The sequence below is a fragment of the Camelus bactrianus genome, chromosome 15 (genome assembly GCF_048773025.1).
Source record: "Camelus bactrianus isolate YW-2024 breed Bactrian camel chromosome 15, ASM4877302v1, whole genome shotgun sequence".
In the NCBI taxonomy this organism is placed as follows: Eukaryota; Metazoa; Chordata; class Mammalia; order Artiodactyla; family Camelidae; genus Camelus; species Camelus bactrianus.
Window position 1 is genome coordinate 49,075,395 of NC_133553.1, and position 23,931 is coordinate 49,099,325.

General features: G+C 39.0%; 1 protein-coding gene across 17 annotated transcripts in view; it reads right to left on the reverse strand.

Moving 5' to 3' along the window:
- NRXN1 (neurexin 1) overlaps positions 1-23,931 on the reverse strand; it is a 1,021,265-nt gene that overhangs the window by 13,015 nt on the left and 984,319 nt on the right. For 11 of the 17 annotated variants that reach the window (XM_074341127.1, XM_074341120.1, XM_074341118.1 and 8 more), the window contains one exon: positions 12,944-13,031. In XM_074341127.1, coding sequence (XP_074197228.1) covers positions 12,944-13,031 — 88 coding nt within the window. The remainder of the gene's footprint in view (positions 1-12,943; positions 13,032-23,931) is intronic. The other 6 variants (XM_074341128.1, XM_074341130.1, XM_074341133.1 and 3 more) reach the window with 1 other exon arrangement.

The following is a 23,931-nucleotide window of genomic DNA, read 5'->3' on the forward strand; positions in this document are numbered from 1 at the left end:
CTTACTTACACATTTCATTTCTGTTGGATGGTTTCTGCTCTCCCAGACTCGACTGCTAGTCCTTTGATAGTTTCCTGTGTCTCTATTTCTCTTTCCCACCAATTCCCTCACCTCCAAACATGTAATGAAGACTGAACACAATAGGAACAAATATCTATGTTTTCAGACTGATTAGAGGAAGAGATTTTTTTCTAAATTCATAAATTTTCAGGAGTGGGACTGGGGTGGATGTAACCATTAAGAAACTTGGAGAGATTTCTGACTTTAAGGTTTTGAGGAAAGGTAACAAACAAGTGGGTGAAACAATGATGGTAACATTGCGTGCTTCTTTATAAAACATTTTTACCACAGTACTTCCTTAACTCCCACCACCTACAATAACTTCAATAAAAGAAGTAAATTTGGTATTTATTTAATTTAACCAGAAAGCACTTCTCTGCTTAAGTGAATTGGAATCAATGTTCATCAATGAAGTATTGTGTCTGCATTTACTTTCCCTATGCCTCCAAGTAACATGCTGCTTAATTCCAATGACTAAGGCACTAAGTATTTAAAGTCAACCAAGTCTGCAGTCTTCAGTTTGATTCATTTGGGTGCCTTATTTATATCAACATCATCTGACACGCACAGCACTACAAATAGTTGAGAGCTAACTTTTCTCAAATTCAGCAGAGTAGTTTCAGAAGTTTCTAGGGTGCTTTTCATTCCTATTGCTATTAGACTGAGAAAGTTGAAAAGGGCCCCATCAGTCAGGTCAAACTCTTCCTTAACTGCCAAGCAGAAGAAAAGACTTATAGGCAATAATTGAGAAAGTCGGCTTCAAAGCTAGAGAATCTGGAGCGTCTGTATGTGGGTTTCATCAAAATGGATCACATTTCAGAAAATGCAAGAGCTATATTTTGAAATGGAGATGATACTCTCCATTATTGATTCCGACTCAGCTAAACTCTTCGATGGAAAAATAGCTTCTTTTTCTGGGAGTTCATTGACTAAAACACCCAGGAATACATACACCTAGAAATCACTTTTCTTAAAATGCATTTCACTTTTTCACAAAAAGAAAGTTGAACACTCTTCACACAAAATCAGGGGATTCATTTCAAGTAATCCTCAAGCCTAGAACCAGGAATTTGTGAGGAATCTGGTTTATAGGAAGACAAAAATGGCAGTACGATTACAGCTGGAGTAGTGAGGAGTGCGTGCATGTGAGTGCGAGTGTGTACACACACCTGTGCATGTGAATACCGCAGCGTTCCTTCCAAATCTCTGATAGAAGTTGCTACAGTCACCTTTCCCCCCCCCCTCATAATTATAGGTAAAGTCAGGCTTCTCAAGAGCTCCAGGGAAGATACTTGGGGGTTAACCTTCTTAAATACATTGAATTATCAAAACCCTCTTTCTTAACTTCCTCCCAAATGATGCATGGATTTACCCTTAATAGATGTACTCTTACGTGACTTAATTGTCAACCTATGCTCAACACGGCTACTATGCCTTCTGACTCACTGCAAGGCTGACATTCTTTTCTTCTTTTATTTAGTTAGCAATCGCCACCTTTACTGTATTATTGTTACATCATACGCTCTGGGTTGCGCACTTTACACACATCATTTAATTTGTTCCTCGTAGCAACTCTGCAGTGTAGGTGTTATCACAACTTTACAAGAGGTCATGCTACGTGGGCTTTGCAAGCGGCACAGCCAAAATTCAAACCCAGCTGTGTCCACGGCTCCTGCAGTTTCAGGCATCCCGTGCGTCTGCACTTACAGCCGCAGAACAATGCGTTAGTATTCCCAATTCTCCCCTTTCCCGTAGATCTGAACACGTCAGGCCTCTCCTCTAAGCAGCTGCCCAGTTGCATCCCTTCCAGCCACTTTCCACCAACGTCCTGCCTTCTATCCGTCCTTTCCAGGGAAAGGAGTCTGCATCCCTGCAGAATCTCAGGGAAGCATGGCAGAGTGGGAAAAAGAGTTTTAGACATTAGGTTCTAGTCCCGGCACTGCCTCTAACTTGCTGAGTGACTCTTAGCAATTCATTATCCTCTGCTAACAGTTTTTTCATCGGAGACCTAACGGTGACATACTGCTTACCCCCTCAGGGCCACTGAGAGGATCCGACCAGGTGGATAAATGGGCAAGCTCTCTGAGAAGGATGAAGCGCTATGTGAAAACAACCACGGTCCGATCACCTTCCCTGTGTCTTGCACACAGAAGGTACTGAATCAGCAGGCTTCTTGACAATGAGACAAGTCTGTGACAGGCACCGCACCCCAGGGCTCAATCAGTGGTGGCAGGGAACGCCAAGGACATTATCGCCACAGGGGTCTCTGTCTTCAGGGACTCGCCTTTCATCAGTGGAGGCCCTGGGAATTCAGGTGGCAAAACGGCCGTTTATACGACAGGGTCTGTTGTCCTGGGCCATTAATTGTTAAGCTGCACGTGGGAGCTTGTTTCTGTTTCTCTGTGAAACATTCTATCCTTACGGATCAGTGCTCTCTGGCTCCCATGGTTGGAGTGTATTCAATTTCTCCCTCTTTCAAATTTTTATTATGATATTTTAAAATTTTAAGTACCAGGAAATCAATCACCAAAGACCATTTGATGGTCACACTGACAGAAAGGCTTATTATCTTGGAAATAAGAGCTCTCCTGATTAGGTTTTTGGGTTCCTTTCTAAGATTGTTCGGTCAGTTCCTATTGCCCTCCTTCCCTCCCTACTCCGGAATCCCGTGCCCTGGCGGAAGCCCAGAGCAGTCTCTCTTGCAGAGCTGGACGCTGGGTCCTAGGTGCACGGCTCTCAGTCAGGGTTCCTGCGGAGCGTTTTCTCTAAGAGCAGCTCATTCTGGGTCACGGGGCAGTCTGTGCTTTTCCTGATTTACTACTGGGTCTCCTCTCTTTATATTCCTGTCATGAAGCAACTGCTGTCTCCATTTTCTTTTGCTGGGAAAAGTCACACTCTTTCTTGGTGAACGCGCAAGAGCTAAGGTGAAAGATTAGACAGCTTCCCCACCAAGCCCATCAGAGGGCAGCCCGTCAGGCCTAGAGCTGGGAAATGCCAAAGACAAGCCATCCGTCAGAGGGCATGCGGCGCCTCCGCCCGGTGAAGTCATGCAGCCCCGAGCGGTCCTGAATGTCGAGGAGGACGAGCAAGCGGATTACAAGAGCACGCAGGGAAGCTCCTCTTTCCTTCTCTCAACAGCCCTGTGGGGCAAAGACCTGCCTTTTTTTCCCTCCAAAAGCAAGAACAGCAGAGGCTGTGTGCCCTCTTCTCATCCTAGCACCCTAAACTTATCCAACAGAAGCACTGCTGGCATCTTATTAGTGTCAGAACGGCTACTGAGAAAAGTTGTATGCCGACAGAACTCAGAAATACTTTAAAAAACTTTCTAGATGCTCAAGTGTCGATTACTACCATTTCCCCCTCTTGCCTGTGGCTGTAGGTTTATTTCCATTTATGGTGTGGTTTACTCCGTTAATTTGCTAGGACTACTAACAAAAGCTAACTCATATTATCAAGGGTTCTATTCAGCGTGCTTTACATGCATTGTCTCTTACTTAACCAGCAGAACAATGTCATGAGTAGTTCACATTATTCATGTCGTTTTGCAGATGTAAAAAGCCACGTACACAGAGGTTCAGAGTTTTGCTTCTGATTACACAAGTGGCTGAACTGGGCTCTGACCTCAGACAGTCTGATTTCCAAAGATTGGTCAAAGAAATGTAAGATTTTAGTGTGCTCAGAGATGTAGTGACATTGCCACTTCTCTTTCTACTTTTTTTTTTTTTTTAATTTAATTGATAGCCTCTGGCTGTACTGGCATCTTTAATATATCCTTTTTTAACCTGAAAATTTAATAAAGTATTGTTGTCTTTCTTATTTTATTACCAACGCCAGGCTTCTTATACTACTGTGGATGGGTAAGGAGCTACTAACGATGAAAATGCTCCAACCAACAAGTCCGATGAGCTGAGCTGAGACCCGCGGACCAAAGCCTAGTGTAGCATTTGCAGCGTCTTGCAGCACGTGAACCAACAATGCAAGCGCATTGACTCTTCATGGAGGCAGCACGCCCTGTAGCTTGCTATTCAGAATATGCCGGTTTACCTCTGATACCATCTGAAGAAATGTAATTAATAAAATAACAAGAAAACAGCCACAGGAAGTCACTTTCATTATCAAAGGAGATATTTGATACAAAGTGCAAGAAAACCTGGTTTCATTCTTCCTGGATTCCATGTCTCCATAAGGGAGAGACTTACTCCGTATTTTTCTAAACCTGTACCACATTTCTTCCTTCAAGGTTGGTGAATATTTTAAAGCCCTGCAATACATCTCACTGTCTCCTTCCAAAACTCAGCAGGACACGTCACACTTTAGAAAGGCTCTCATGGTATTTTAGCATGTTCAAATAAGGGCTTGTGACGAAAAAGATTATTCATATTTGCAGGCTGGGTGCATACAGACTGCCTACAAATTTAATGTGTATACATTATGAAACAGCTTTTTCTGTTATTTATTGTAGGAAAGTTCTATATTAGCATGCACACGCTTTTTACAGATTTTTCAAGCAAGAGCTTAATCTAACTCAGCAAATCACTTATTTGCTGTCATTATTTTTAGTGGCCAATCACAGTGAGTTTACAGGCACAAATAAAGCCCACTCTCTCTAATATCAAAAGCCCATTTTTTCAGTCAGATCATGTCTGTATGCCATGTGAGAGGCCTCGCCACAAGGGAGGATAATGCATCCACTCGCACAAAAACCAGTGCCAGTAACAATAGGGTTTCCACTCACCACTGGGTTTACCATAATTATTTGTTACATCTGTAGTAGGTGCCAGTACTGTGAGTGGATCTTCTTTCAATCCCCTAACAACCCTGTTTGCCTCATTTTACATACAAAGAATTGAGCCTCAAAGATACTAAGTAACTTTCCCAAGACCAAGAAGAGCCGCAACTCAAACAAGTTCTATCTGACTCCAAAGGCATGGCCATAGCTAACACTCACTCCCTGTCGCGTAGCACAATTCTTACAAATGCTCTGAAGAGCTTTTTAATGTGTGACAATAATCCATTCCATTACAGTGTTAAAAAAAAATCTCAAATCACAGAAAGGTCAAAATTGTTCACATTAAATAGAAATGGCCAGACACCCTACGAAATGGGAGAAAATATTTCCAAATGATGTGACTGACAAGGGCTTAATTTCCAGAATAAACAAACAGCTCATACAACTTAATAACAAAAAACAAACAACCCAATCCAAAAATGGGCAGAAGACCTAAACAATCAATTCTCTGATGAAGACATACAGATGGCCAAAAGATATATGAAAAAATGGTCAACACTGCTAACTACCAGAGAAATGCAAATCAAAACTGCAGTGAGGTATCACCTCACAGGGGTCAGACCAGCCATCATTCAAAAGTCCACAAAGGATAAATGATGGAAAGGGTGTAGAGAAACGGGAATCTTCCTACACTATTGGTGGGAATGTAGTTTGGTGTAGCCATTATGGAAAACAGTATACAGATTCCTCAAAAAAAACTAAAAATAGGCTTACCATATGATCCAGCAATCCCACTCCTGGGCATATATCTGGAGGGAACTCTAATTCAAAAAGATACATGCACCCCAATGTTGATTAGCAGCACTATATACAATAGCCAAGACATGGAAGCAACCCAAATGCCCATTGACAGATGACTGGATAAGAAGTTGTGGTATATTTATACAATGGAATACTACTCAGTCATCAAAAAATAAAATAATGCCATTTGCAGCAACATGGATGGATCTGAAGATCGTCATTCTAATGAAGTAAGCCGGAAAGAGAAAGAAAAACACTATGTTATCACTTACATGTAGAATCTAAAAAACAGACAAATGAACTTATTTACAAAACAGAAACAGATTCACAGATATAGAAAACAAACTTATTGTTCCCAGGGGGAAAGGGGGTGGAAAGGGATAAATTGGGAGTTCGAGATTTGCAGATACTAACTACTATATAGAAAATAGATAAACAACAAGTTTATACTGTATAGCACAGGGAACTATATTCAATACCTTATAATAACCTATAATGAAAACGAATATATGTGTATGACCGAAACATTATGCTGTACACCAGAAACTGACACAACATTGTAAACTGACTATATTTCGATTGAAAAAAAAAGGAAGGAAGGAAGGAAGGAAAGAAAGAAAGAAAGGAAGAAAGGAAGAAATAAAGAAAGAAAGGAAGAAAGAAAGAAAATGGCTGTGTTCTGAAAACAAACAAAAACCACCTTTTCTTTATTACTCGGTTTTCCACTGATATCCTTTTAGAAACTAATATTGGTAAATGAAATTTGTTACCTAAGAAGGTGTAATAGTCTTCCCTAACCAAGACCTCAACCCTCCCCACAGGTTGGCCAAACTTTAGACAGGCTTCTTCGAGCCTCTGGGGCCCTGGCCTTTTCCTTAGAGCATTTACTTTAGAAAACCTGTAGTTCCAAATTCCTTTTCTGCTCCTTTGATATGTAAATATTTTAAAAGCTTCCCTCCAGTATTACAACCCACGGCTACTTTTCTCAAGGACACAGGAGCCCTCACATTGAACTATAACCTGCAAGGAAAATAGCTCTCTGTCTCCCAGTTTCTCTGGGGAGGGCAGGAGCCCACCTTGAGGGGGTGCACTTTGCTCCAAGTCGTAAAACTACCAACAGTCTCGAAGATATTCCAAGGAGAAGGTTTCCCTTTCCTTTGGGTGAAGCCCATTAGCTAGTAGAGATGGCCATAGTCTATTTGGTCTATGATCCCTCCACCCGAACTCTGAAAATTCTCCAGGTTTTTTCTTTTCCACAGTGATTTGAGCTGAGATAGAATTTTGGGTCCCTCCTATTGCAATCATCTTGAATATATCTTCCTTTCCTGTTTAACTCTGTCCAATGTAATTTTTGTTTTGACATTACTGCTCTCAGAAAAACAGAGGAAACGTGAGTGAAAACGATGTCTAATGACTTTCTTCTGTTTTAACCATACAGCATTCATTTTGATTCCAGTTTCCTGGAGAAGTAAATTTATATGGAAAAAAAGTAGTTCCTCCATTAGCATGTGACACACTGAAAGCCACCTAGCCCCTCAGTGCCCTAACTCCAGCTGCCCTGTCCTGCACCCACAAGATTATCTGGGCCCTCAACACTGACTTCCATCTGACTCTGCCCAGGAGATGCTCTAGATGTTTCTAAAAATGAAGCACTCATGACTGCTGTTTTCTGGCTGCAGCTCAAAATTCTCCATTTTAACAGCAATGTGTTGGCTATTATAGGCTTAATTAAACTCACTTTTGAATAATTCCATAATAAATACCCCCAATTTAAATGTAGCCCTAAATTATCTTCTAATCAGGCTCCAAGAATATGATCTAATAAGTAATATATTCCTTTAAATGATTGTGATTACTTATTTAATAAAAAGATGCACCTTGTTCAATATACATATTTTTATTCCTAATGTGGTTAATGGGATCAGCTCAGTAGAAATCCTTTGATCTTTTCTCAAAATAGCACACTGGAAAACCACCCAAAATCGCACAGTAATTGTAGCAAATTTAGCCTAATGAATAGTAATACATGTAAAGGACCTTTTGCCATCAAATGTAAATTTATGCCAGCCATGGGATTATTTAAATGAACATTTAAAAAATTAATCTTATGTTTGTGAGGTGCCTGAATTCTAAAATTGAACAGCTTTCTGCATGCCAAGAAATTAAAAACCCACCTTTCCTATTACAAAAAGCAGCTACATCTCTCTGAATCTCCTTAGCTATGAAAATACTTCAGTTTTGCAAAATGATGAAGTAGAGTAATGTTTATAAAGTACAAAGAACAATGATGAACACAGAACAAATCTTCAGGAAATATCAGTTCTTACTATGATCTATCATTACTCACATAACCTGAACCCTGATCAAGTAACAGGCAATCAACAGTCATGTTTTGAGAGGCTGTACTGATCACTTCATTCCCGTTGATTCAACGCATGTTTAAGAAACTGCCACAGAAATGACGATCCTTTTCTTCTATAATTATCCAGATTTTTTTTATTACTCAATAGAACTTTTCTTTTTCTCCTTTGACATAGGTTTAATTGATTTGACAGTGATCCAACATCCTATTAGCTACCCCCTGCCCCCTCACACACAAAGAGAAGAGGCATATTGTTCTAAGTATTATAAATCCAAAAAAATAAATTATCCTCCCTAAATAGTGATCCCAGGAAACAGGACACTGATCCTGTTCTCTTTGTAACAAACGACAAATTCCCTTCTCATCAGGAAGCTCCCACACCAAAAAGCTCCATCAATTTCATTTAGGTCTCAGATAGCAACATAAAAATCACCTTTTCAAATTTCTTCAGGAGATTTGAGAAAGGGGTCTATTTAGAAGAGGGTCTCAAAATTAAGATGCATTGACATGACTAAGGGTCACTGTGGAGCTTCAGTGGTTTGCTGTGCTGTCATTTTGCCAGTTTATTAAGTGAATCTAAAATCTAAGATTTCAAGGAAATCAGTTTTACAAAAACTTGTGTTCCTGTGGGAAAAAGAAATCTTGAAAATCTGTATATTTATATAATACATTCAGTAATAACAGCAAACACCCAGATAGCACTCATTATGAGCAAGGCATTGTTCTATTACATCCTTTCCCTGTATTCATTCTTTTAATCTAATAACCATCTCTCCAGGCTGAGGGAAAAGCACAGAAGAAACAAGTGTTTTTGAGAAAAATGTGTGAAGGAAAAGTCAGCCCCTTGTCACATGCCCAGGCAGCTGAAACCAGGCATATTTTAGGGCAATGGTGGCCTGTGACCTAGTTACCAATGGCTGCTTCTACCTGTCGACTAAGAGCTGGGGTTCAGTTAGACCCCTCTGAATTGCACAGCCACCCTCTCCTATTCTAAAACATTGTTTATACCAATGTGAAATTGACATCCACTGCTAAACCACACAGGACAGTGTGGCTGGAATCAAGTGTAATTGAGTTCCATGTGTTCACACCCAGGGGGTTGTTCCTGATCAAGTTTCAACATACGTTTGCATCAGGAGGTCTGAGTGGTTTCATCAGTTGCTCACCAATTTTCAGGCAGGAAAAGTAACAGCGTTATGTAAAAGGGGGAAAAAATAGCTTGAATATTCTTTTTTCCTATAACTGAATTGGGAAAAAGAAAAGCCACCATTTATGCTCTACTTTAGGGCCAGGCATAGCAGGAGGTGCCTTAAAAATATTAGTTTTAATTCTTGCAACAATCTGAAAAACAGGTGCTATTTTAATGTCAAAGATAAAGAACCTGTTCATCATAAAGAATAGCTGAAAAACCATTTGGGGTAGAATGGAAGATGCCCTTTTGTAGAATGGAACTATAGGTGTAAACTTTTTATTTTTTCTCCCAGAGTTTAAAAGAGCAGTGGGCACACAGTAGGACTCAACACTATTTGGTCAATGATGAAACTGACAACCCACCAAATATACATTATAACGTCCCCCTTCATTAGGAGTTCCGGGAGGAACTACACGGTTCAAATTTATCAAACACTTGATAAAACGTATAATTTACTTGTGTTTAAGAAGATGTCAGATTTTTCCTGTTTGTTTCATTAATAACTTTAGGAAGGCACCTAAAACACAAACATAGCACATTTTCAGAGAAGAAGCCATTTTTCTGAAGAGGGGTGGGTTAGGGTGAACAGAGTATATAAATATTCAGGGAGACTGAAAGACCTTAATATGAAATACACGAAGATTTGGGCAACACACCTGTAAAAGTAATTATACATCTCTTTGTGAAAATGCCTGCTTTCATTTGTTTAAGGAGTAGCAAAAGTGCATACCAAGTATATCCATTTCTAAATATTTAACACAATACGTTACTTTCCTAAAAAGTCAGCTTTCCAAAATATGACCTCCTGATATCTGAAATGATTTTTATCAAGATATATGTTAACATTATGCAAAGTCTAATAACACCAGCAACTGCAATTTGTGACCATGTTGTATTTGTGTTCAAGACACAAAACAAGCAAGAAAAAGATGTCTAAGAAATGCAGTACAAAGCACATTAAGAAACAAAGACCTAGAGGAGGGTTATCCTGTATGAAAACAACACTCAGATTCAAAGAGGGTAACACACACAAAAAACCCCTCTATTCCAAAAAACTAGTTGGAAAATAAAAAAACAAAAAAATCATATGAAGTAAGAATCTGACAGGAAGCCGTCACACAAACAGAGCCAGTTCTGTCAAAAGAGCAACACTGCATGAATTATTAAAGTTGGGCATGAAAAGATACTGTAGGGAACTGGATAGAAAAAGCCAACGTAGAAAAGGGATCTCACTCACAAAAGGTAACGTAGAAAGACAAACCACTCACGGACTATCAAGACGCCATCCAGGAGGGGTAAGATCACCAGAAAAGCCTGCGGTGAAAGATCCTGAAGCAACAGGATCTGAAGTTTAAGGCGTAAGAGGAGTTGATGAACAGAAAACTAGGGCATAAGGAAGGAAACACTGAGAGGAGGATGAGAAGTTAAACTAGGCTTGGTACCACAGTGCTGTAGTGTGATCAGATGGGGTCAGCAGCTGCCATATCTCGTATATTGGGCGGCAGACTTTGGGGCAGTGGAATAGAAGTAAAATTCACACAGAAATCTTGCGTGGAGCAAGGCAAACAGGTTCTTGAAGCTTTTCTTCTTGTGAGTGGAGGATGCAAGTTATACATTAAAGAACAAGTGACAAATGGATAGGTAAACATGATTCTTTCAGATAAGTGTTAAGTTTGGTAAAGAAAACAGAGGCGGGGGGAGATCTAGAGTACTCACTGCCTCACTGCCCATGTGCTGTAATGTTGAACAAAGCCAGGTGAATACCAAGGAGAGGAGGATGCCGAAATGGTCAAAAAGGGTAACCTCTCTCTTTCTCTCCTCCTTCCCCACTTTCCCCAGCCTGTTCTTAGAGTCACTGTCCCCAGAGAAAGGGAGACACGGGAAGCTAGTCAATAAGGAATGGTCAGTAAGACCTGTGAGCAAAGGCTGGAAGAATTCGATCAGTTAGCTGTGTTCAAGAAGGAAAAAAAGTGACAATTTTAAGTGCAATGAGAGTTCTTACACTGGATTTACTAGGCACTCGAGGTGAGGACTCCATATAAAGAGGAGGGTAGCCTCCACTCAGACAGCAAAAGAAGCATTCAGCCCAGGGGAAAACCAGCAAATCCCGTAAGTAGTAGGCACCTGTACTGCTCTCTGCATTGTGTTAATATAGTGGAAAATACTGAAAAAAATCAACTGCCCTCATGCTAATGGTGAAAACAAGATCAAATATAACTATTAACGTAATCATGCACACCAGTGAACAACCAAACATCAGACTTTGTTTTATAAATCATCTATGCTGGAAGATCTCAGAGCTGGTCAGATGCAAAACAGAAAATCATGGTTGGGCATGTGCAGAAATGGGGAAAGGAGAAACGTCAAGTGGGGGGAAGGCAAAGCAACCCAGTGATGTAATGGACAAGAAAGCCACTGCACAGAGAGAAGCAAAGGCAGGGTCTTGGCAAACCGCCCCAGGACGGCATCATGAAGGGACCGTGTCGGTCCAGACAGCCAAAAGGAACGGTGAGGAGATTAACAAACTGGAGAAATGAATGGATGGTCATCAGACTTCTAATAATTGTGCATGAAAGACAGTTATGCAGGCTGAGAGTTCTGACATGTGGAGGGGAGGCGGGAGGAAGGAAATCGAGGACACAGCCAGGACGCACCTCCCCAACCCTCCCGTGCTGAGACAGTGCTGCTGAGCGCCTGCTCCTCGGGGGCACTCAGTAGCTGCTCTGAGTGCCAAGAGTATGTGGCTGTCATCAGAGAGAAGTGATATTCAAAAGGCGAAGCAAGACAGGCATCCTGAACCACTCTCTATCCAAATTATCAGAACGAGTAGTTTGCTTTAAAATGATATTCTCCTTAAGAATCCCAAATTTAAAAAAAAAAATCCCAAATTAGTTATTGCATTGTGAGATGGAATTCTCCTGGTTTATTGTTGACATTTACAGAGGTTATGCGTTATCCAGTAGGGGTTAGTCCATATCTACCTCAGTGACTTTAAATTACTGACTTTAAAAAAACACTGCTTACAAAGGAAACTAATGGAAATGACTCTAATACTTTGTATTATGAATATTTGGAATCAAACCCAGCCTATGATTCGTTCATTTTTCAGGGTCCACAGCCACCACTTAACAGTACAGGGCTCTGTGGAAACAGTATTTGTGTGTTGGTTACATTGTATCACAAAGAAGGAGGAAAAATTATGCATCGACTAGAGTTAAAACGCGTCAACCTGAATTTTAGGGACACGTGGAGAGATTCAAATATTTCTGTATTAAATGAATCAAGGACTGTACCTGCTGCTTGTTTTACTACTGCCATAAGACTCTCACTTCTGAACTTCAGAAATTTATCACTCAGGATAATTTGCTGGCAGCAGGAGTGGTGGGGACTTTCTGTCAGTAGAAAGGTCAAATAATTTTCCTCAATGTAATGCAGTTTTTAAGCGTTACCATTTCACTATAGGTGACCCAAGGGAGAGTCTCTTATACAGTTTTACTAAAAATTACATTGTGAGCCAATGGGATGTGAACAGTAAGGTATCACCCTTGTGTGCAGCTCCCTCCCCATTGCTTTTTCTGAAATAGATAATCTTGGTGGGTTTTGTTTTAAGAATTATTTTTTCAATAAATGTGGGGGGTGTGGAAATGTTAAAAAGCAAGAATCCTTCCTTATCTCACAATGAGGCACTGTTTAATAGGGTGAACGTCTGGACATAAATGCAAGGATCTGCTAAGGACTACATAGCATGCAACAAAGATTTACAGTAAAGCAGAGAAAGTAAGAAAAAAAGTCGACTAACCTAACCCACCTGAGCTCGGCTCACAGGGGTCAATGTCCTCATCATCGCTGGGACACTCTGCTGAGGCCACAAGGATGTCATCTGTGGTCTGTAAAAGAATCACATTTGGTAGGTTAATTTAAAGGGACCCAACAAATCTGTTCATCTTTGTCTCACTGACTAGCGAAGACACCATTTGTGTTTACCTGACAGATCGAGAAACCAAATTCAGTATTTTCCTTCCCAAAGAATCTGCGTATTTGTGAAACCGTGACTCTAGCTTATTTTACATGAGGATGTGGAAATGGTGACATCCAGCTTGTAGACATTCCTCCACTCAGTGGCACAGAGAATCACACACAGAAGCAGGCAGAGGTTTAAAACAGCCCGGTAGACGCAGATGATCTGAAATTTATTAGAGCCCTGGAGTGCTACAACGCATGCATCAGTAGGCTTTACGCACTGCCTGTGCTTGGCTTCCCAAAAGCAGAACAGTGATAACCTTTTATGTTCATGACCAGGTAGGATTTGATGTGTCTTTGAGATACAGTTTGTCTTTATTAGGAAACACAGATTAAGCAGAGACCATCTTTCACTGATGCAAAAAGGGAAGCAAAGATAATCCATTCAAGGTGTTTTTTTTGTTTGTGTTGAGCTTTCACACTCAGTTCTCATTTCTGTCTTATTCAGATAGCAGGTATCGTCTCCCCATTGTCCTTTCCATCACTACGGCATCAGAATAAATGAAGAGTGTATGGGGTGGGGTGGGAGGATATTTTACAGCAAACAGGAGAGAGGTGACAGTTTTCTTTGTGACATTCTAGTTGCTTCACTGCACTTACAGCAAAAAAAAAAAAAAGATAACCATCACGGTAATAAAAAGCAGAGTGTGTAAATCCTAGCAGTTAGTCACATAATCAACGCATTTATAAGCACCCAAGGTTGTTCTTTACTGCCACTCGGAAGCAGCAGGAACCTCAGCACAGATACTATGTGGAAACTGTGAAGGTTTGCATCAGATTTGGCTAAAGTCAAAGTACCAGAGAGAATTCAAGGTATGGGAAGGAAAATATCTCATTACATCAGCTAAGGATTAATTATAATTGTTTAGAAAATAACCAAAGCTGCAACATTGATGAAGCCCTTATTTAAAAGCAGAATTATAAGAATGTAGGTCCTACAATAAAGAACAAACAGAAATAGGATAGGATATACTTTTATTAAGGGAGTATCTAATACAGTCAGAGGTTAAAGCATAAGTATACAAATGTTCAGAGAATTGGGTCACTTTGAAGAATGGAGACAAGGGATGATGCATGATTGTGATAAAAATTACGCTTAAAATTCTTTCAAGTACAAGGTCTTTAATTATTTAAAAAATAAAGAATTCATTCAGATGCTAGTGCTTCACAATATAACTTCCAATAAATACAAGCATTTAGGGGCATCTTGAGATGGTTTCACGTTACTCTGCTCTTAATTCCTCTAACACAGTTGGGAGATTGAATTCTTTCATTTTGCTGCTGTCATTTTAAAAGAAGTTCAAAATACCAGTGTTCCGGGAACGGTGACTGTTAATGCCGGCGATCCCTACCAGCAACTGGTGTGATAGTCACGTAGGTATCTTTCATGACAGTGAGAGTTAAAAGGCAAGAAGCCACCCTCCTTTTGGCACGAGCATGTCTTGCAGGATAACATCCAAACTAACTTGATAATAACAAGTTATTGGATTATGAGGTCTGGCAGGTCAGTTGTTTCAATTCACCCCAGAGCAGATAATCTACTTTTTCAAAAGCTAACATCAAGTGGAAAGCTACTTGTGTGTGTGTGTGTGTGTGTGTGTGTGTGTGTGTGTGTGTGTGTGTGTGTGAACCACAGTGGATACTCTTTAAAATTAATTCATACCTCAGTGGTAGAGTGCATGCTTAGCATGCAGGAGGTCCTGGGTTCAATCCCCTGTACCTCTATTAAAAACAAATAAAAATTGAAAAAATAATAATAAAAATAAAATTAATTCAGGATGATTTCTCATTTTCCTTGGGGAACTGTAACTATATTGATGAAAGTGGGATAGGGTTGTTGCTGTTTTGTTCTTGGGAGGAGGAGGTGGAGGAGGAGGATGTGAATAACTTCTTTAGTGTTTCTCATCCTGGTGGTGATGCTGGCCCCCTTTCTGCTACTCCACCTGGGAAGACATTTGTCAATGCCAGGAGACATTTTCTTTGTCACACTTGGGCTGAGGGTGGGAGTGGGTGGGCTACTCTTGGCATCTAATGAGCAGAGACCAGGGATGCTGCTAAAAATCCTAAAATGCACATGACAGCCCTCCCACAACAAAGAACAATTTGACCCAAAATGACAATAGTGTAGAAGTTGACAGACTCTGCTTTGAAAGCTTAAAAACTGTTCTCTGCCTTCTTTTTCTCATCTGAAAAAAAAAAAAAAAAAAAAAGCGTATAATGGTCCCTTACTGCTGTAAGGATTAAATTAGTACATGAGAAATACCTACAGTGGGAACACCTTGTAAATATTTATAAAAGTGGTGATGTTATTAACATTACTGTTGCTCACAAATACTTAGTCATTTTCACACTATATTTGTAAATAATAAAATTTTAGATATTAAACTGGAAGTTGTGCATGTGAATTACTCTCGATTTTAGATTTCAGGTTAGTATTTATATCAAAATACAAGAGTTTTATTGGTACTTTGTTGAACTAAGCTTCTGTCTTTGGCTTCCCAGATTCAAATTCTGAATTAGAAGTCAAACATCAAATATAACTAATAAAGCCTGCTTCTTAAAGGAAATTCACGGACTAGAAACGGGTAACTCAGTATAGTGTTTCCTGCAAAGTAAATTATTTAGGCCACACAAGTTAAATCTTGTTTTAAAAGTCGACCTGTTTTTTACATTCAACGGCCTTTTGGAACAATTCTACCGGAAACAGAAAGTGTTAGAATGTTCTCAGTGTTATCTTTCACAAAACACAGTACCAAAAATAACAAAAGACGTCATGCCATACATAATACCTCCTATAGCCCGTCAGAGTAGGAAAAAAAATCACTGTACAAGTAGGACCCTATTAAACAATGATATTTTAGTTTTTAATGTGCTTTTCCTGGTATAATGATCACACATTCTTATTTTTCATATTTTTTCTCTCAGAAATTAAAATCCAGCACTAGTCTTGGGAATAAAAAACCTCAAACCGACAGACTCCGTGGTAGAAAGCATCACTGTAAGGAGGGAAGTGGCTCAAATGGAGGGAAAAAAAATCAACTTTCATTTTGGAGGCTGAGTTAACCAAACAATTTTCTAGCCAAAGCTGTGTAATTTAAATTTAATTCACTGTGTTTGGAACGGCCTCCCTAGGACATGCTGTTGAAAAGAGTGGTAGAAAGAAACTCAAATATGTCACATTAATCAATTCTATTCTTCAGTGTACTTTCCCTGATGTTTATAACCTTTTTCAGAAAAGAGACAACCTGCTGAAAGAGACAGAACAGATCAAGCAAAAGCATTAGCTTTACATAACCGTCCATTTGGATAAGTGTCCCTAACTGTGCATTTAACCACTCACAAGTCAAGGTGCCGTGCTGATCTTCCCAGATTCAGAGTGGTCTGTACATTCACATGCCAAGCCTCTGTTCTTGTTCAAAATGTCTACTAAAAATATTTAGGCAGAAAAATGACTTGCACAGAACTCAAGAAATAAGGGCACTGAAACTTAATTCACATGTTCTATGGATAAATGGCAACATGCTAGAGGGTAGGAAAACTTAATCAGGACGAGGTAAAAAGGATGCTCTTAATGTACAGTAAGAAGTCAGAGCAATGTATTTAATATTCAGGGTTATTAGGCAGAGACACCACCCCTCCCCCCCCCGCTCCCCACCACCATTCTTAGATGGTGGAATTTGCTGCATATTCACTTGCTATCACTTTTTCAAATACAGCACAATTGCATACCTATGTGCTACAAAGATGTGATGAGAGGATAGATGAACTCAGTCTGTAATGTTGTATCCTTGTTAAGAGGAGCATTCTTTATTCCTCATGATACACGGCTTTGCTAAAGACTGACACATGAGGACGAAAAGACCTCCAAGAAGAACAGCCTACCAGGACAAATCCGCTTTGGGAGGAAAAGAGTATATTCCAACCACGCAAAAGGATTTCCACTATGAGTGTGACGCCCACAAGGAATTTCTTGATTTACTCTAAAATTTTGATTGAAACTTTGTTTCTAAACAGCAAATACAGTGTAAAAAAATTGTCTCAAGCAATGGTGCTCACATGTCTTACATTATTTAGCCTAATCTTTCACTGCTGTGATGGACATTTACACTGTTGACTGAGACAACTGACAGGCTGAGTATGTTGCGAGGTGAACTGTGACATGTTTGGCTAATTGATGGACACTTGTTTTTGCTGATACTTTTGTCCACACGAAGCTGCCCTGGGAGACAGAGAACATTCATGTCTGCCTTTCTGGACTGAATCTGATAGTCTTTCTTATCAGATTTATTGCTGGCTGTGTTTTCCTGAAAAAAAAGATGCCAGGATTCAGATTTAGTGACAAATTCTCCAAGCTAGGACCAAACCATTGCACTGATAACCTGTGCGGCAAGAACCTTCTCAGAAGTGGGGGAGGTCACAATTTTCATCAAGGGGAAAAACTGAAAAAAAAAAAAAAAAAAAAAAAAAAAGAAACCCAATTGTAATACAAATTGTACAATTTCCAAACAGTGGGTCAATTTGATCAAAGCAAGGAAAGTATCAAAGTGGTAATTTTAGTTAATCAGCAATCTATTTAAAAGGTAGAAGGAATTTAAAGACTGTAGAGATCCTAGGGTAGTTTCCGTTGTCTCAATAAAGCTTTCGGTTCTTTAATTGTTTCTCTGAGTAGTAGATGCCACATAAAGATGCCAATCCTGTGCTCACTCATCTAATAAAAATAAAAATAGGCTGAGATCCAGTATGTGAAGGATGAATTTCAGCTCCAGCACATGAATAACAAAGAAAATGAAGATCAATCTGTCACCAACAAATTAGACACTCATCTATATACACCGAATATTCTGACGGGCACAAAATATGGTCACTACCTAACAAGGTATCAATTGTGACTCCTAATTGTAAATGACTTATTGAGCCCACTCTATTCTAAAGCATAGGAACAAATCACTCATTAATACAAATAACAACACTCAATTCAATTCTAACAGCTTATTTTGATTGAGATGTAACAGTGCTCCCATATCTACTACTTCATTAAATATTCACAAACAACATGCTTATGCAGAATGCAGGTGGAGATGTTATTATTCAGAGATTATAGTTAAGTGTCTGCTTGAAAAAAAATACCCATTTGTACACTCATTTAGCCAATTTGAATGTTGGAACACTAGCATTCATGAATATTTAGGGAAAAGCTTAAATATCCCTGAAAACAACCAGCTTTCATGCTTCTTTAATGTTTTTTCCTCAATTGATGCCTTTAGGTTATTACTAAAAGTGACCATAAATCAGCTGTCCGCTCGGAAACAGACAGACTTGAAAGCCATTGAGTTTTCTTCAGAATTGTCTTGGCTGTTTCAAATGGATGCAGTGGTTCCAGAGCAGTGCAAGTGGGCTGGATCAAAACACTCACCATGTAGAGAGATCACAAAGTCTTACTCATTCTAACATGCATTTTTACGTGCATTTGATACTGGTCATCCTAACAGAAAAAAAACTCTAAGCGGAAGATAGATAGTAATGCCACAGAAAAATGAATTTAAAGGAAATTATGAGATAAAGAAAAGAACTGGATTCCTGCCTAATCCAAAGAACACATATTTTAGCAAAGTTGTGCAAAATAGTAAACCTGCAAAATAGAAACCTGGTTGGTGTCAGGAAACTTGAAATTAAATTTAGCTTTTAAAAAATACAGTGCATGATTTTTTATTATTTCTTTAAGCTAATGATGACCTCTGTGCTCACATTGCGTTTCCATTCTTAGCCAAAGAAAGAGTTACAGTGAAGTTTAAATTTTTAGGAAGGTATTTGAATAATCTATTCTCTTGGATTCTCATGAATTAGAATTTGGGGGTTTTAGACCTCCAGTGAATGCTAGAAGTGGGGTGGAGATGCTAGAAGTGGGGTGGAGATGCTAAAAGGGAAACTAGTATATGCACGTGTTTGAATGTGTTCCCTATTTGTTTAGGTTTTGGACAAAGCCCTTTCTGAAATAGGTTTGGCAATTTCCATATTAAATAAATGCTGACAGATGTTTACAATGCAAATCTGGGCTCCTAACTGTGTCAATGTGAATCTTCAGTCCAACTATTGTGACTGAATGGATTAATTAGTCACACAGGTTGCACTGAAAATCCTTATTGGTAATGAGGCCAGAACAGATTTTGTAATTGTAACATGCCAATGATGGATACTTTCAACAACATGCCTGCAAAATCCAAGCTCTGTTGGCACCGATCATGTTGGGGAACAGAATCATGTTTTGGTCAAGCAGTCATCTTCTTGTACCAAGCCAGATCTTAGTGATCATTCATCTAAGCTCTTCATTTCACTTATCAGGAAACTGAAGCTAGAAGATTACATGTTTTTATTTGCCTAAATTACACTGCTAATTAATGGCAAAGCTATTAATCCCAACCGCCAGGAGACTGTGACTTCTACCCATCCATTCATCACCCATCCATCCATCCATCCAAAACCATCTTGTTCTTTAAAGGATTTGATGTGGTTTATGACAATATTTGATGAAATAAATTTAAAATAAGTTAAAAGGTGGTAAAGAAGAGTACTGAATTTTAGATACGTAACCACTAAAACTGTCATGAAGAAAGCTCACACACATACAGGGGACACATACACACAGCTATTGCACTGCTTGCCATGGCAGCACGTTACATGGTACTAAAAAAGGAACATAATGTTAGCGTTCACATCTCTCACTCTGGTTACAAACATTCAGGTGTTGATATAGCCATGGCTATTCTGAATGGAGTAAACCCCAAAAGTGCTTTATTTACTTGTGATAATCTTTTCTTAACTTATTTTTTAAAGATCTTAAACATCTTGCCTTTTATCTCTGCATAGCTAAATTCTTCAGCACAGAAAGAAAATGGAAATGATTGAAGCTTTTACTCTTTTTTTCCCTTGACTAAGAACATTTCAGGCCATGCTGGCTACAAAATTAACTCAATGAACTCTTTGTCTCTCTTCTCATCAATCCACTGATGAAAATTTCCAAGGTCCCTCTTATTAACCACTGTTTTCACACTGTAAGTGCTAATGAGATATTTATCTTTGTCTCTCTCACACAACCATCATTAGGGTTTTGTCAAATTATCTCTTATTATGTCTTGTGGATCAGTAAATGGAAGCGACCATTTGTTAATAATACAGTTGTTTCACCAGATACAATCTAGACATGCTTTCATTGATCAGGGCAGTCTCATTTACATGATGGCCCTAGAACTGGAGGGTCAAAATCACAGGGGTAGAAGGATCCACAAGCAGCTAGTTATCCAGAATATGCCTTTCCTAATGGGCAGGACCATGGCCAGTGTCCGCTTGGTAGAGCTTTAACTTGGAAAGATATGAGAATATTTATCCCACACAAAGCTTGGAGTACGGAACACCAAAAAATAGGAATGTGGTTGGAAATGATGATGACGATTTAGTTGACAGAAAGTTGGGTTTCCGAATTTTTTTGACCCATTTGTTAAATATATGCTAGTTTCTATACTGAGCTCCCCCAAATTAGCCAATATCTGAGCAGTACCACTACGAGTGTTTTTCTCAAGCAGTGATTGAGAGTAAACATGATGTGGCTTAAATTTTACAATATTCTTTTGTTCATACACTAAGAAGATCCGGTCTTTGCTGGTGACAGTTAAACTGGAACTCCAAGCTTCCATATCTGACTATTTCATTCTGTATGGTACCTACTTTGGTTCATTAATACATATTTGGAACATTGTACCGTTGAACCACTTCAGTTTAGTTTGTAGTATGTTGATCAATAATGGAAAATATATACCAGTCCAGAAGTCAGGTCTCAATCCAGATCTCATAAGTAATACGTATCATCTTGAACTGGTTTCTGTGTTCTCAACAGTACATAAGACTGTATTTACTGTATATGTGACTATATATATATATATGTACACATGTACATATACTATGTATGTGAATATATGTGTATGTAAACATTTATACATGATATAATATTTTCTCCATTTCACAGGGATATCATGAGGATCAATTTTGAGATGTGTGAAAGCACTTTGTAAATGTGAAAGTTCTCATAAAGGAATGTTTATGTAAGTTGTTATTACAACAAATGCAGAATTATTTTTGTTCCTTACATGATAATATGAAGAACAGTTCTGGGAGTGCTTAAAGAGGACAGCAAAATATCCACTTAACTGAATAAATTTCATTAAAAAAAATTTTGTTTCTAATTTTTTTTAGGTTTTTTTTGTGTGTATGTGGCAGGGGGATGGAGGTAATTAGGTTTATTTATTTGTTTATTTTTAGAGGAGGTACTGGGGATTGAACCCAGGACCCTGTGCATGCTAACCATGCCCTCTACCACTTGAGCTACACCCTCCCCCCTAAATTTCACTTTTGTGTCTTGAAATCCTCTTGTCCCCTCAGTTGAATAGGTTCTGTATCTCTCACTTCAACTGGTCCCTCACATAAACGCTGCTGTTGTTGAGTTGATCCCTTTGGTAGCAGGATCTGATTCACTTCAGCATTGCTTCTTTAGTGCATCTGTGCCAATTTCACTGGTAACCTACAAGATAGGCAGTGCCAATCTATGCCCGACACTGTGGTTCCCTCTTCTCCAGGCCAGATCTCCAGAAGAGTCACTGCACAGCTGCAGGGATGCTGCAGTTCCCTCTAAGTTCTCCTCCTTAATCACTTTGCTGAGACTTAGAAGATTGTGACAACTTGAACCATCTGTGTCCACATCCAGAGTTTACTTCTAATTCATGCTCTATTATATCTAGAGCATCTAAATGAACAAAGAACAGGAAAAACAGATCACTTAGCAAACACTGTTAATCAAAGGAGAGAAACAGTGACACAGAGAGACAAAGACAGAGACACAGAGAGAAGGAGGAGGGGGTTGAGGGGAGGAGAAGAGGAGACTGATTCTAAGCGTGATCCATGCAGCACAATGCTGCTTATTGTCATGGTTACAACTGCAGTTATAACATGGCATTGCCTATGGCTGTGCCCCTATATGGATTAATAAAATGCAAATCAACTCTTATAAGACACTGAGCAGCATTTTCTCAGTGCTTCAGAATAGTAGAGGTATGTGCATTTCCAAATTCTGTTTAAATCCAAACATTTGGCAACTTCTTGGGTTTATGGTTTACCTTATTTCATATATTTCTATGACACAGAAATTATGTCTATGTTTTATGCCCCTAGAACATCTGTCATAGTTCAACAGAGTTGATTTAAAATGTCATCACCACTGATTGCGGTATTTCGCACTGTATATGTATATTAAAACACCAAGTCATACACCTTCAACAATTTTTATTTGCCAATTATGCTTCAGTAAAGATGGAAAAAATCTTTAAAACCTGGCTTCTCCTCTTTAAATATCTGCAATTTAAATAAGCATTTTATGAAAAGAATTATGATTGTGAAAACAGAATTAGTAAACTGAGTGAAGGATGCATCTTGACTTTAAAAATAGAAGAAATATTACATGTGACACTTGAATTGATGGAATCATTTCAAATAATCTCACTCCTGATGGTCATCCTAAGTTCCCTACATCCAGGGATGTGTTTGTCACAAGTGCTCATTTATAACAGCTCATTAAATCTCAAAATAAGAGTGAACAAGTATAGATTATTTTCCAGGCGCCTAACTCCTAAGAGTTGGAGACGAGAATTGTGGCAAAAATCACACTTTTTCAAAGATTTTAACTGCCTTCTACCATCTCTAGAAGTGACAATGAAACTTTGTAACTGGCTTTTACATTATGCCTCATGGCTGGAAATTTATGGTGGAGAAATAGCAAAAAGTGACATTATCTTTAACTGCAAAGAGAGAATGACTGAAAGTTAGAAGGAAGGAAAAGCTAAAAATGTCTTGCAGTGAGTTGGTCTGCCTGCTTTTATGACGCATTCCCGTCCTTTGAGATAGCAAGAAGGTATAGCCCGCTTTATAGAAAGGACTGAGAAAAACCGTTGACTGTCATTCTGGGCTTTTTTTCCTATATAATATTCCTCCAGTTCTCCCAGCCTCCCTTGAACTTGACTGCAATCATCTTACACTGTAAATACTTGCATTTAATTATAAGGAAACTCTACCTTTATAACATTTTCCTTCAAAATCTAGCTACCAGATGAAACTTTGATCTTTTTCCCGAAATAAACTGCATGAAGATAAAGGCTGGCAGAGACCAGCCATCAAATTCAGCCCCAGAAATCAGTGAAATTTCTATCTTTTGATTGATTCTTCCATGCATTCACACATTCATTAATTCATTAATCCATTCACAATTATCTACTGAATACTTTTGATTAATAAAGGCTTATGCGGAGGAGGAATATAAAAGGAAACCAGACATCCCTGCCCTGAATAGCGTGGAGAACTTCAGATATATGAAATGAAGTTTGTATGTGATTCAGAAGATCTCTCTTTAAGGCTTCCTATGAGCAGAAAATCTTTCTTTGACCACTGAACATGGAAGGAACATGGGTGTTAGAACCAGACAGACTATGCCGAAATCCCAGCTCTGCCACATATTAGCTGTGTGATGTTAGGCAAATGTTCTACCTTCTTTAAGTTACTTCCTAGGTAAAAATGAAATTATTTACACCTGTTTAGCAGGATGTTTATGAGTCTACAATTCTCTAGGGCTAGAGAGGCACATGGTCTAGCACAGTGGCTGGCACTCAGAAGATGCTCTTGAGGGTATTTACCATATAGACACAGCTGGCTCCGTACACATTCTCACTTTGC